General features: G+C 45.2%; 1 protein-coding gene across 3 annotated transcripts in view; it reads right to left on the reverse strand.

The window, feature by feature from the left end:
• Positions 1-269: 269 nt before the first annotated feature.
• abca2 (ATP-binding cassette, sub-family A (ABC1), member 2) overlaps positions 270-13649 on the reverse strand; it is a 104919-nt gene continuing 91539 nt past the window's right edge. For all 3 annotated transcript variants that reach the window (XM_026186101.1, XM_026186102.1, XM_026186100.1), the window contains 7 exons: positions 12063-12197; positions 11311-11414; positions 11116-11208; positions 8164-8266; positions 2724-2861; positions 2431-2640; positions 270-1672 (listed from right to left, as the gene is read on the reverse strand). In XM_026186101.1, the coding sequence (XP_026041886.1) occupies positions 1637-1672; positions 2431-2640; positions 2724-2861; positions 8164-8266; positions 11116-11208; positions 11311-11414; positions 12063-12197 (819 nt within the window). In that variant the 3' untranslated portion in view covers positions 270-1636. The remainder of the gene's footprint in view (positions 1673-2430; positions 2641-2723; positions 2862-8163; positions 8267-11115; positions 11209-11310; positions 11415-12062; positions 12198-13649) is intronic.

Genomic DNA, 13649 nt, shown 5'->3' on the forward strand with positions numbered 1-13649 from the left:
CATCATATTTCATCAAAATATGGATGCATGACAAGGAACATGCAAACGCGGTGTAGCTTTCACACAGTCCCGGAGTGAAGACTTTAGAAAAGTCCAAGAAAAGATGACTTGTGTCTTGAAGAAGCTCAAAATATTTGACTCCATTGGGCATGTGACTTGTTTTTATAATCGGAGCGAGAGGTCCACAGCAGCAGAGCTGCAGATGTGTGGGACGAAGCTCACTGTTGCAACAAACACAAAGCATAAGAAGAGCCTCTGTTCAGTGTAAGTTACAGTTCAGAAACAGTCGTTTAATCAGACACACGCTTCAACGGCGTTATTAAAGGTTAAGTTCACATATGAATCTGATGTTTACATCCCAAAACATACAGTTTAGATTTATTTTAAACTATGAATGCTCAAAACTCCAGTGGCTGTAGGTGACATACAGTTGTTAAAGTCCATGACAGACTTGCTTTTATCCGTCAAGCTCACAATCTCAGACATGAAAGATGACAGTTACTCTTTTTTAATGATAACATCTGCAACAGGGAAAAAAGCCCACCAGTACCAGAGTAATAACCAAACCAGGACTGCAGCTAGCTGTGAAAGAAGAAGCAACACAGGAGTTGTTGATGACAGGACAACTCAGTTATCACGAAACATGAGATCAGTTTAAAGAACATATCAACACGGTCAGTGAGAGAGCCATATTTTTGTAATGTGCTGATTCCAGAAGCCATGAAAAAATTACAAGTTCATCTGCAAATCATAAAACATGGAGCGTACCCACGTATTACTGCAAATGTGATCTGAAGGTCCCTGTTAGTGTCACAGTGATAGGAGTGCAGTTGTTGTCAGGAATTCAAATCCACCGTTCAGGCTGTTACAATGCTGCTCATGTTCACTGCAGGTGGAGTTATTGTTCTTATTATACACAGTGCCCCATTTACAGAGGATCTTCTCACCAGAATGCACAACATAATAACATGTTACAATAATATTCATAAAAATAATAAGAATATAAATAAAAATACTAATATGTAAAACAGAAAAGAAAGCGACCACGTGTACAGTGTCAGAACAAACGAGAGGAGGAGGCATCACCATGACAACACCCGTGTACATTCACCTGGTAACATCAAAGAAGGCAAGAAGGCCTCCTGCTCCCCCACAGGTCCACGCACGCCCCCTTACAGGGTGCACCCCCCCCACGCAGAAAAAAGAAAGAAAAAGATTTAAACAAACGAACCAACACAGCAGTTTGTAGCTGCCTTCAAAATAAATCTTACCACAGAAAAACAGGGTGTATTATCATCATCACAGCATGCTCTCAAGGCAGGTCTACAGAGTAACAAGGACCCTTTGTGATTAGGGGGTGATTCCAGTCAGCTCAGAGACACCAGTGGAATCAAAGACTTGGTTTTTAACATTTCATAAAGGGTTCAAATTCACACACTCAAAGTATAATGTTGCCGTCCTAGTGCAGAGTCCATCTGAAGCCTGAAATACTGAACCTCAGGTGCTGTGTTCAGAGAGTTTTGGTCCTCTTCAGGGTCGCGGTGCCATACTCTCAGGAACGCATAGCTCAGACCAGTGGGATCAGGGGTCCCCCCTCTGCCCTCCCCTCTGCTCTCTGATGTGAAAGTAGCTCATTTTAACAGAGGGTGTCTGTATTGAAAGAGAGCTGCACCTGCCAAACACACACAAATATACACACCAGAAAATCACTACACGTGCTAACACGTAGTGGTGATGTCTTTGTCAGGGAGCGTGCATAAGAAAATCCAGTGTTTGTTTGAGAACAGTGTGAGAAAGTTCTTGGTTCAGACCTGCAGCTCATCTGCAGAGTCTGCACATACTACCTGTTGCTCCACAGTCTGAAGTCTGACAGACTAACCACCTGTTCAGGGTGCAATCCTGTTCTGTTACCTGATGATAGATGGGCTGAGACCCTGTGTGAACACTTACATTTATGTAACACTGTCAGCGTTAGATGGTTCGCTCCTTTAGAGGCCACTGCTGCATTGAAAACAGGCTGAATGTGTTTAAATCATTAGCTTTTACATGTGTAGAGGAAACCATGCTGGTTAAGCACATTTGTTTACTCTGCTGGTGAAAAGCTACTCCAGTGTTAACTCTTCACTGTTGTCTCCTGAGGTTTGTGCTGTGGTGATGAGGGTCATTGAGTACCTGTCCTTCTACAGTAGTAGCAGTGTTTCCATTGCTTGCTGCAAGCTACACTGATGCTACAACATCTCGTGGTAACACTACAGTATGTCCTAGCCCAAGTTCTGGGTGATGTCTCTTCCACACACTATAGCTCTGTTTGTCTCATGTTACTGACCTTCCAGACACAGATGTGGGGCCTGCTGCACCTTCACCTGTGTACCCCTCCCTCTGAACTTCAATGAACAGAGAAACAGAAAACTCTAGGCAGGATCTGCTCACCCGTTCCTCTTCGAAGCTAATGAGACCTTCATCATCATCGCTCTCCAGCTCTTCTGGCGCCTCACTGATCAGAGCGTTGAGTTCTGTGTTGGCCGTTCGAGACTTTAGAAGGCTGAAGATGCGCTGCAGGGGGGACTTTCCACTGCCCAGTGGCGACACATCCTGCTGCTCAAGGTTATCGCTTTGTTTCTTGGCAAAGTTAACAAACACCTGGATGGAAAAAGAGATCCTGTACTTTATTTTTTATTTAAGATATTCCTTTTTGAAGTCTTGGATGAAACTGAGTCACTCACATTATCCAGAGTAGTCTGACTGACAGAGTAGTCCTCAATACCCAGCACCTCCACCACCTGCTCCATCTTACTAAAGACCTGAGCCAGGGACATGCGCTCAGACTTCAGCTGATACTGCACCTTGGTGTGGTGACGCTCCTGCAAATATGATAACACGGTTTACAGTTTACCACATTTTTCAGCTGTGGTATTGTAACTGTGGCCAGTGACTCCAATTATAGGGATATGGACCAGCTCTTGATCCTGTGGGTATCACCTATTAGGTTAGTAATTAGTAGCTAACCAGCGTGCAGCCTGTTACAGTCGCTCCTGCTTTTCTCTTAGTTTAGCTCTTTTTTCTTACGTATTCTTTTTTTTTTCTGACTTGTATTTTCCTCCGTTTTCTATCTCTTACTCAATCATGTGGATTGAGAGAGTTTTTGTTCTTCTGGTGGCCGTGGAACTGTTACTTTTATCATGGAACGGGACCGCGGCACATCTCCTACACGCACGGACTGTTTACTCCAGAGATCAGCTGATCGCCCTGATGCCGGCCGGCTCGCTGGCCAGGCCCGCAGAAGTGCCCGCAGAAGTACCAGCTGAAATTTGGAGGAAAACACATCGGGGATGCAGAGGTCAAGGACAGAAGAGAAGAAAAAAGGTGACGGTGAGACAGCGGAGGCTCGAAGCGAGGAGGAGGTTTAAACCGTGTCTGCCGTCTATCGTGATGGGAAATGTGCGATCGTTGGCAAGTAAAATCGACGAGCTCTCAGCACTGGTACGGAGTCAGAGGGAATACCGAGAGTGTAGCCTGATGTGTTTCACCGAATCATGGCTGCACCAGGACATTCCCGATGAGAATGCTTCCGTGGAAGGCTTCCACACTGTTCGGGCGGACAGGGACAGCATCGCTAGCGGTAAGCGTAAAGGAGGTGGGCTTGCTGTTTTAGTTAACAACCGGTGGTGTAACCCTGCCAACATAACAATCAAAGAAAGGATTTGTTGCCCGGACACTGAACTGTGTGCTGTTGGACTCAGGCCGTATTATTTACCCAGGGAATTCTCTCACGTCATCTTGGTGGCTGTTTATGTTCCCCCCTCTGCTAACCCCACAGCTGCATGTGACACTATCCACTCTGCCATAGCTCGGCTACAGACTCAGCACCCGAGTGCCTTTATTGTGATCTCGGGTGACTTCAACCATGTATCACTGGACAATACACTACCAACATTCAAACAATATGTGGACTGTCCCACCAGGGGAGAGAAAACTTTAGACTTACTGTATGCTAACGTCAAGGATGCATACAGCTCCTCCTCCCTCCCCCCACTTGGTAGGTCAGATCATAACCTGATTCACCTCACCCCCCGCTATGTGCCAATTGTGAGGAGGGAACCTGTGACCACCAGGACTGTCAGGAGGTGGTCAGAGGAGGCAATAGCGGAACTACAGGGCTGTTTCGAGGTGACCGACTGGGAAACACTCTGTGAGCCTCACGCCGAGGACATCAATGGGCTTACTGAGTGTATCACAGACTACATAACTTTCTGCACCGACTCCATTGTTCCAGCTCAGACTGTTCATTGTTACCCAAATAACAAGCCGTGGGTGACTAAGGACATCAAAGCCCTCCTCAACAACAAGAAGAGGGCTTTCAGAGGGGGCAACAAAGAGGAGGTGAGGAAGGTCCAGGTGTTACTAAAGGACAAGATCAGAGAGGCTAAGGACAATTACAGGAGGAAGCTGGAGTGGAAACTCCAGCAGAACAGCATGAGAGAGGTGTGGAGGGGCATGAAGACCATCACTGGATTCAGGCCAACCAACAGCAGGGGAGCTGAGGGAGGTGAGAATAGAGCCGACGAGTTGAATCTGTTTTTCAATAGATTCGACACCACAGTGTCTGCTCCCACCCCCACAACCTCACCTGCAGTCAGCCTGGAATCCAGAGCCACACCACTGTGCCAGCCTCTCTCTTCACATGTTGCCTCCTGTGAGATTCCTGACACCCCTCCCCCACCCATCACCTTCACTCAATACCAGGTTGAGATGCAAATGAGGAGACTTCACTCAGGCAAGTCTGCTGGACCAGACGGAGTGAGTCCCCTTGTCCTCAAGGCCTGTGCCCCCCAGCTGTGTGGAGTCTTTCATAAACTGTTTATGCTGAGTCTGAGTCTGCAGAGGGTCCCGGTGATGTGGAAGACATCATGCCTCGTCCCTGTACCAAAGACGCCTCGTCCCAGTGGCCCCCAGGATTACAGGCCCGTGGCACTGACCTCCCACATCATGAAGACCCTGGAAAGGCTCATCCTGGACCAGCTGCGACCCATAGTAAGACCACATCTGGATCCCCTTCAGTTCGCTTATCAGCCTCGTCTCGGAACAGAGGACGCCATCATCTACCTGCTCAATCGTGTCTACACCCATCTGGACCAGCCGGCGAGCACTGTGAGGGTCATGTTTTTTGACTTTTCCAGTGCTTTCAACACCATCAGGCCGACCCTCCTGGGTGATAAGTTAGCAGCGATGCAGGTGGATGCTTCTCTGGTGTCCTGGATTGTTGATTACCTGACAGGAAGACCACAATATGTACGTCTCCCACAGTGTGTGTCTGACAAGGTGATTAGCAACACAGGGGCACCACAGGGGACTGTCCTCTCCCCCTTCCTCTTCACCCTCTACACCACAGACTTCAGCCACTGCACAGAGACCTGCCATCTTCAGAAGTTTTCTGATGACTCTGCGGTGGTTGGATGCATCAGCAGGGATGATGAGACAGAGTACCGGGCTGTGGTCGACTCCTTTGTCACGTGGTGTGAGCAGAATCATCTGCAGCTCAACGTGGCAAAGACCAAGGAACTGATCGTGGACTTCAGGAAGACCAGGAAACACTTGACCCCTGTTTCAATCCAGGGGGTCAGTGTTGACATTGTGGAGGACTATAAATACCTTGGAGTACACATTGACAATAAACTGGACTGGGCTAAAAACACCACAGCACTTTACAGGAAGGGCCAGAGTCGTCTCTATTTTTTGAGGCGACTGAGGTCCTTCAACATCTGCCAGAAAATGCTGAGGATTTTCTATGAGTCTGTGGTGGCCAGTGCGATCCTCTATGCTGTTGCATGCTGGGGGAGCAGGCTGAGGGTCGCAGATGCCAACAGACTTAATAAACTGATCCGTAAGGCCAGCAATGTTGTGGGGATGGAGCTGGACTCCCTCAAGGTGGTGTCGGAGAGGCGGATGCTGTCCAAGATAAAGACAATGTTGGATAACACCTCCCACCCACTCCATGACATGTTGGTCAGTCACAGGAGCTCGTTCAGTGAGAGACTGAGATTACCGAAAAGCACCACTGAACGACACAGGAAATCATTCCTGCCTGTGGCCATCTCCCTGTACAACGCATCCACTTAACACACTGTTTGCTGCTACAACTACACATGTTTCTTTTCCAAATATTTATTTATAAGTGACTTATGTATGTATGTATGTATATATATGTATATATTGTACTATTCTTAGTTAGCGTATTGTCTGTCTTGTCTTAATGTTGGTTTAAAATGGAGCACTGTAACAAAAAATAATTTCCCCCAGGGATCAATAAAGTATTCTGATTCTGATTCTGATTCTAACTCAAGCTGGTGTTGAGGATACTGGCCTAGCTTTAACTGCCTACGACCGGATGCCTGCCCTGTTTCACCTGAATGTAGGGCTGCCACAAACGATTATTCTGATAGTCGACTAGTCACTGATTATTTTTGCGATTAGTCGACTAATCAAATCCATTGGACGTAAAACGTACAGCTTATTGCACCAGCAGCATCTGCTCTCATATAACTATCATTAGCTTACAGCTTTAAGTGTTTAAGGTCTGTGCTAACTAAAAATAAAGACAAGATGATAGTTTATTAAATTTTAATGAAATTTGCAGATTGTTTCGGTGAAGTTTAATAAACTCCTTGCTATCTAAAATATAACAGGACACTGGAGTATATTCTGGAGCATCTCACACTTCTGATAATCAGCTGTCTGCTTGACGTTTATTCAGCTGTGTAAAAACTATAACTTTAATCTCAGACAAACTGATTTACTCAGGAACAAATAAAATACTAAAAAAGCCAAACAATAACATTTTGAAGTTATCTAAGTGACTCATATATCATGTTTAACCTGAGTAGTGAAAGACGCGATTTGCCGGGAGTCCGGTGTTCTCACGGCTCTAGTGACCTTGCCCCCGGCTAGCTATCGAGCTAGTGGGTAACAGACGTCTCCGAAAACGTCGGAGCGCTTTTGAAAATATGCGGTGTCCTGATAAACTGAGCAGATATTTGAGGTTTACACAGCTACATTCTCGCCTGAAAATATGTTAAACGTTTATTTTGTGACCCAGAAAGAATAATAAGAGTAATATTAAAACTAACTAGCTGCCGCCATTGTTGGAAACTGAGCTGGGCCGCGCTATGAATTCTGGGACACAGCTGCTTCTTCTTCTTCTTCGGGGTTTAACGGCAGCTGGCATCCTTGTACATGCAGTGCTGCCATCTTCTGTTTCAGTCCGTTATTACACTCTTAAATCCTGCCACTTATTCCTGCGTCTTTTGTGATCTTACAAAGCTTCAAACAACGCGTCGACTATTAAATCAGTCGTCGACGATTTTGATAGTCGACATAATCGTGACTAGTGGACTAATCGTGGCAGCCCTACCTGAATGCTACATGGACTGATTCTTATATAAAGAGTACAGAGTACTCACAGCGCTCTATACAACATGCCACATCCACACAAGCACTTTCTTCTATGCTTTAAGTGCTTACTATCTAACATTCACACACATTCATACTCGGATGGATGCATCGGTGAGCAACTTAGGGTTAGTATCTTGCTGAAGGCATGCAGACTGGGGCAGCCAGGGACTGAACCACCAACCTTCTGATCATGTACACCCTGAGCTACAGCCAGCCAAAGATGCACCCCACTAGAACCTAAAGTTAGGGACAGTCAACAGCTGTACCAGTTGTAGGAGGCTCCTTGCACTTGTTGAATGGACAGGTAAGTACTGAATGTCCACATCGTCAGACTTTATGTGCAGAGGTTTTATTACAGTGATATAGCACAGGCAAAGTAGCTTAATGAAACAATACAGATCTTCTAATTAAACCACACAAAACTTTACATTCTTGAATCGATTCTATGGCGATGCTAAAGATCTACCACCAGTTTTGGTATATAACCACACTCTTCAGGTAATATTTGCTCTTTATTATATTTATTAAACCGTGGTATTATTTTCTCTCTGATGAGGATCTTTAGATCTACAATATAAAGCAGCTGTTGGGGTGAATTTACACTATATCATGAAAACACAACTGAACTGATAGTGAGGTTTAGTCTGGTGCTACGTCTGTCAGGTTGGTGCTCTGTGGGTAAAATGACGACACTGGAGAGTTGCTGTAACGTACCTTCAGCAGAGCCTCGGGGAAGTTTCTGTTGAAAAACCGAACCACCTCTTTGACGCTGGAGCTGCTCTTTGTCCTCACTGTGATCATGTAGCCATCTCCAAACCTATAACATGTTAAGAGAAGCATGACTGTGCCAAGTCAGGACATAATGGTACAATCATAAAGTTCTCCAACTCTGCCCCTTTAAAAAAAGCACCCCAACATATGTTATATGAGTACTGAGCGAGCCAGAACTGTAAACTTTTTTCTAATTCGGATTTTTTTAATATACCTTTGTCTTTTTTAACCTCATGAACGTGGGCAGCACTGTGCTGTGGTGATTAGCGCTGTTGCCTCACAGCAAGAACTGTTCTCCCAGTGTTTGCTGGGTACTGGGTACTCTGGCTTCCTCCCACAGTCCAAACACATGCAGTTAGTGGGGACCAGCTTAATGGGGAATCCCAAATTGCTCATGCGTGTGAATGGTGGTCTGTCAGACAGACTGGCGACCTGTCTGGGGTGCACCCTGGCTCTCACCCTTTGACAGCTGGCACATCTGTAGTCAACTATGAGACCTGAGTCTGTGAAGGTTCTCAGTCATCCAGGTCATCGTAGTCAAAGGAGCGACCATCTTTGAACAGATGGTCGCTTACGGGGTTTACGACACCAACTCTCTGCCATCTATAATCCAGTTTTGAGATCCCTTCCCAGACGCCTTAACGCCCACTCACATCCTGGGCCATCTGACCTCAGGAATTCGCATGATAAGGTGGGGCCAGGTGTCACAATGAACACACCCGAAACTCTGGCTGATTGGGACCCACGCCCAGTTTCACACCTTGGCTCAGGTGATTAGAGGATCATCAGGGGTCCTTTTGTCCCTCTGTGGGGGGAAACTCCCACTAGGTTTATATCTGGGACTCTCCACCATTTGACCTTAGAACTGAAGAAGCTTCTCGGATGAGAGGTGAAACGTCTTGAAGCAACTTAAAGAAGTCCAGACGCTTTTCTTTGCAAGCTCCTTCGACTACGATGACCTGAGGTTAAGGGTGGTCTTTTGCGGTTGCCTGTGGGATCCCCTGGAAAATACCCAATTAAGCTTCAGTTTCTATGGGAGTATGCATGATGAAGCAGAGCTGCTTCTAAATGTGGACAAATGTAAAGATTTTCTGTCCTTGCATCCTCTGATAGCTAAAGAAATGATGGCAGCTGTGTGCAATGTCCTGGACAGAACAGACTGCAGGATCTGGTGCAGCTGCCACATAAACCTCGTCTGATTTTAAGGACTGCCTGTTTTTCCATGGACTGTGAGGATGAACTAGTGGAGACAGGGCATGAGTGCAGGATGAGGAGGAAAGCTTATATGTACTGTTCATTATACCAAAGGTAGAAACCTGATATTGATGACCTCACAGTACTCAAGCTGATTTTAAAATGATTAGTCAGAGCTGTGGATGAGCATGGTCAGGTTGTAAAAACAGCTGGAAAAAGATGAGATCACAGGAGAACAGTGTCTCACCTCAGATTTACTCCACCTCATCCCAAACCACCACAAACATCAGGTGAAAATACTCCTCCCTCACATCCAGCGTTACATCTCCTTCTACTGTCCAAGATCAGCTGTTCCACAGCCCAGGAGAAATTACTGTCCTCTTGTGGCAGTTGAAAGTCTCCATAACTGTGAAACATTAGACTGGAAATGCTGTTGTGGGTACTGGTTCGACATATACTCCCCAGCTGACAAACTCACCTCATGTACTTGTCTAACAGACCACCGAGCTAGCTGCTGGGCTGGATGGAGACAGAAATGACTCTTTAGAGTAAAAGCTGGCATGTGCCTGTGGTGGTGCTTGTTTCAAAGACAACGGCATTTCCTGCTCTACTGAGTTTAGATTTCATATTATTCACTGGTATGCAGCTGGATGTTTCAGAAGGAAAGTATTGGTTTGATGATGATGATAAGATAAGACACTTCAGGAGTGGGGGGTGTGGTGGGGTGGGTGACCAGAGTACTGCTTTCTTTCAGCAGACACTCCTCGTGTCTCCACGTCAGAATGTGCCACCATCATCTGTGCTCTACAGGGCCCCTCACAGAAGCTTACAATAGAGGTGGAAGGCAGAGCAGAAAACCAGAAAGTCACACCCTGAATCAGAAAATCACTGATACAGGAGATATAACATCAATCCCACCATGTCATCAAAACAGGGCTTTATCTATCTATCTCAAGCTTCCCTACAAGACCATGTGCCAGCCACAATCCTTCCCCTGGACATCTGGGAAGACACCAAACCTACTGACGATTGCAGAAATGGTCTGCTGGCTAAAACCGAGCTGGGATGTTCAGGAGAATGTGCAAAACTGTAATGTGTTCTATTGTACAAACTTCAAAACCAGCAACCAGCAGGCAAACACCAACAAACGATGGTCCAAAGGCTGCTAGGGATGTATGTGATGGGTCCATCCCCCAAGAAGATCAACCAAAGTGTCTTTGTTGACACCACTCCAGGTAAGTAGGATGATTCTCTTTAAGAAAGTAACATCAGAAGCTCTGACACAGTGGCCCCTATCTGATCCATTGTCCTCCTGGAAGTCATGAAACCCAGTTTGTCTCCTCACTCTTGCAGACAGAGTCCCAAACATGGACAAATGAACACATCCTCGGAGCAGTGCTGTGGAAAGAGTAAACTGCACCTTAAAAAAGAGACTCTTACACTGAAACCAGACATAAACAGTGGGACAAATCCATGACTCCCAGTTTGCCCTAAATCCAGCTCTTCAGGTGTCCTCTGGTTTCTCCTGCAGAGCTGAATCTTTAACGACGACGACTCTTGGATGTGTTGCTGCACCCTCGAGATGTCACACATCAAACCTCTGGATGTGCCAAATCTCAGTGCTGCAGGTCCTGAGTAACCGTGTCTTCAGAAACCTGGACTATATAACTATGAGGAACTATGATTAAAGAAGGTCCTGACCTGTTCTTTAGGTGCTGGATGCTCCCCAGGCATTTAAACCTGCCATTCACCATAATGCCCAGTCTGGTACACAAGGCCTCACACTCCTCCATGCTGCAGATGTAGTGAAAACACTTTGGTGAAACATTTGTAACACAGATGGTATAACAGGAGGTGTTCCAGAGGAACATGCATGTCATTACTAAGCTTTATAACCTGTGTGACGTCAGCACTACAGAGCGTCCGGTCTTGATTATGTCCAGGATTAAATTCCAGAGGAACCTGCGGGCTTTCGGGTCCATCCCAGTGGTGGGCTCATCCTAAACACAAGCAAACACAACAATGTTTAAAACAGCAACAGACTCTGGATGGACTCTGAACCTTACTGCCTGGGACGTTGATAGGCTGGCATGTGTGATGTAGAAATGTTGGACAACTTTGGACTTTTTTACTATTTGACCAACTGGATGTTGGGTTGATGCTGTCTCCACAGGCTGTTCAGGGACACTCACTGCAGTCTTTAAGTAAAACTGGTTGCATATTTTCTGTATCCATGTTACACTTAATCATTAAAAATGATCACATATTACAATGTTTATATCAAAAGATTACTGTGTTGCACACAGACATTAAAATATAATCCAAGGTATGAGTAGAACTCGCAGAGTAACTAACTTATATAATACTATCACTACTTTTGTAATACTTTGTATACATGTATGCAATACTATCAAGTTTTAATAAAAATATTTATGAATGATCACTCAGATTACTGATTAGCCCCATAGTCACACATTCACATCGTCCTTCATTTTATGCTTTTAAGCACTTCTATCGGCTCCATTTCAATGTTAAACATGCTTCCAAAAATGAACTAAAGCTTCAAACAGAATGTGAAGAAACCGGCGGATTGACCCTCTGATCTTTGTTACGCTGCCCCGAGCACAGAGAGCATCTATTCTTCTTACCAGGAAGATGAGTGATGGGTACCCGATGAGAGCAATGGCAGTGGAGAGCTTGCGTTTGTTTCCTCCACTGTAAGTGCCCGCTGGTTTGTCTGCATACTTGGACAGCTCCAGCTTTTCCAATGCCCACTGCACCACCTGCAGGGGGTAAAGAGTAATGTGAGCTGTTGAAATTCTGCTGTTCAGGCGATGAAGGAGACAACGGTAGGATATCCCCCCTTAATGTGGAACTGCATAACATTTGCTGAATTGTTCCAATATTTGATCCTCAGTTTGTATTCTCTGTCCTACATGTTGGGTCTGACTCTGACCATAAGTATGGGTCTTTTACTAAATAACTGCGCAATCAGCAAAAGTTCTTGTAGGTTAACATGTCTGCATGTTTTGCTGGCTGTGTTAAGTGGATAATTACAAGACACCACAAAGTTACAAGCTACACAGAGTCCTGTGGAGTCTGATAAAAAAAATAACACAATTAAAATAACTAACTGTTGTATAAAACAGCAGTTATAAAGGTTATTGGGAAATAAAGGTCAGAGGAAGAAGATTACTGCATAAGACTAAACTTCAGCTCTTTTTCTTTGTAATTACTTCACAAAAAACGGTGATAAAACACGCTTCACATTCTAAATGTCCACGTCAGTAACACAGAGTGAGCAAGTTTATCATGCACAGGATATTCTCTTCATTATCTTACTGCACAAAGTCCAACAACTGCCGTCACAATGTGAAGTCGTTTTTAGCTCAATGAGTCAACTCAGGTTTCACCTGCTCGAAAAATGAACCGGAAACTCAGTCATCACAAAAAGTTGCAATTAAGTTTTATCAGTTTAGATGGACCTCACCTGCTGCAGACACACGACTACAGGAGGGGTCGGGGCTTTGTGAATTCGGTGGCTGTCAGGAGCTGAGGCTCTGACGGTAGGCTGGCCAGTTAGCAAACATGACCGTTTAACATCACCTCTTTGGCAGGACAAGAGCCTGAGGTCGAGGGTCTCTGAATGATTCAGTAGAGAATTGGGGTTCAACCTAGTGGAGGAAAGAGATATTTCCCCTTCATGTCAGGGATTGCATCCTGACTGGTGTCTGTGATTATAGTTCAGCTTACTGAGCCTTCATGTTCTTGGTTTTTGTTTTCTCCATGGGCAGGAAACAAAAACAACATGTAATAGTGGCTCTAGCAGATTTACATTTAGCCAGACTGATGGTCAAACCAGTTCAGGTGTCTTCATTTGCTCTACATGCTCCTCCCAGGTTTCACTGTAAACACCTACGTCGTCTAAATAAACTGCACTGCTTTATAATCCTGACACAACTGTATTCATTAATGTTTGAAAAGAAGCTGCTGCATTTCAAAGACCAAATGGCATGACAGCATATAAATACAGACCTGAAGGACAGAACAAATGTATTTGGCTCTCTGAGACGGAGGAACCTGTCGACGCCCTTTCTAAAGGTCAAACTTACTCACAAAGTTTGTCGTGGCTACCTGGTCAATACAATCTTTCATTCTGGGAAGAGGATATGCACCTGGCTGTGTGACGCCATTAATTTAGCAAAAGTCAGTGCAAGACCTAAATTTGAAATCTG

Source organism: Astatotilapia calliptera, chromosome 12 (genome assembly GCF_900246225.1).
Source record: "Astatotilapia calliptera chromosome 12, fAstCal1.2, whole genome shotgun sequence".
NCBI classification, from domain to species: Eukaryota; Metazoa; Chordata; class Actinopteri; order Cichliformes; family Cichlidae; genus Astatotilapia; species Astatotilapia calliptera.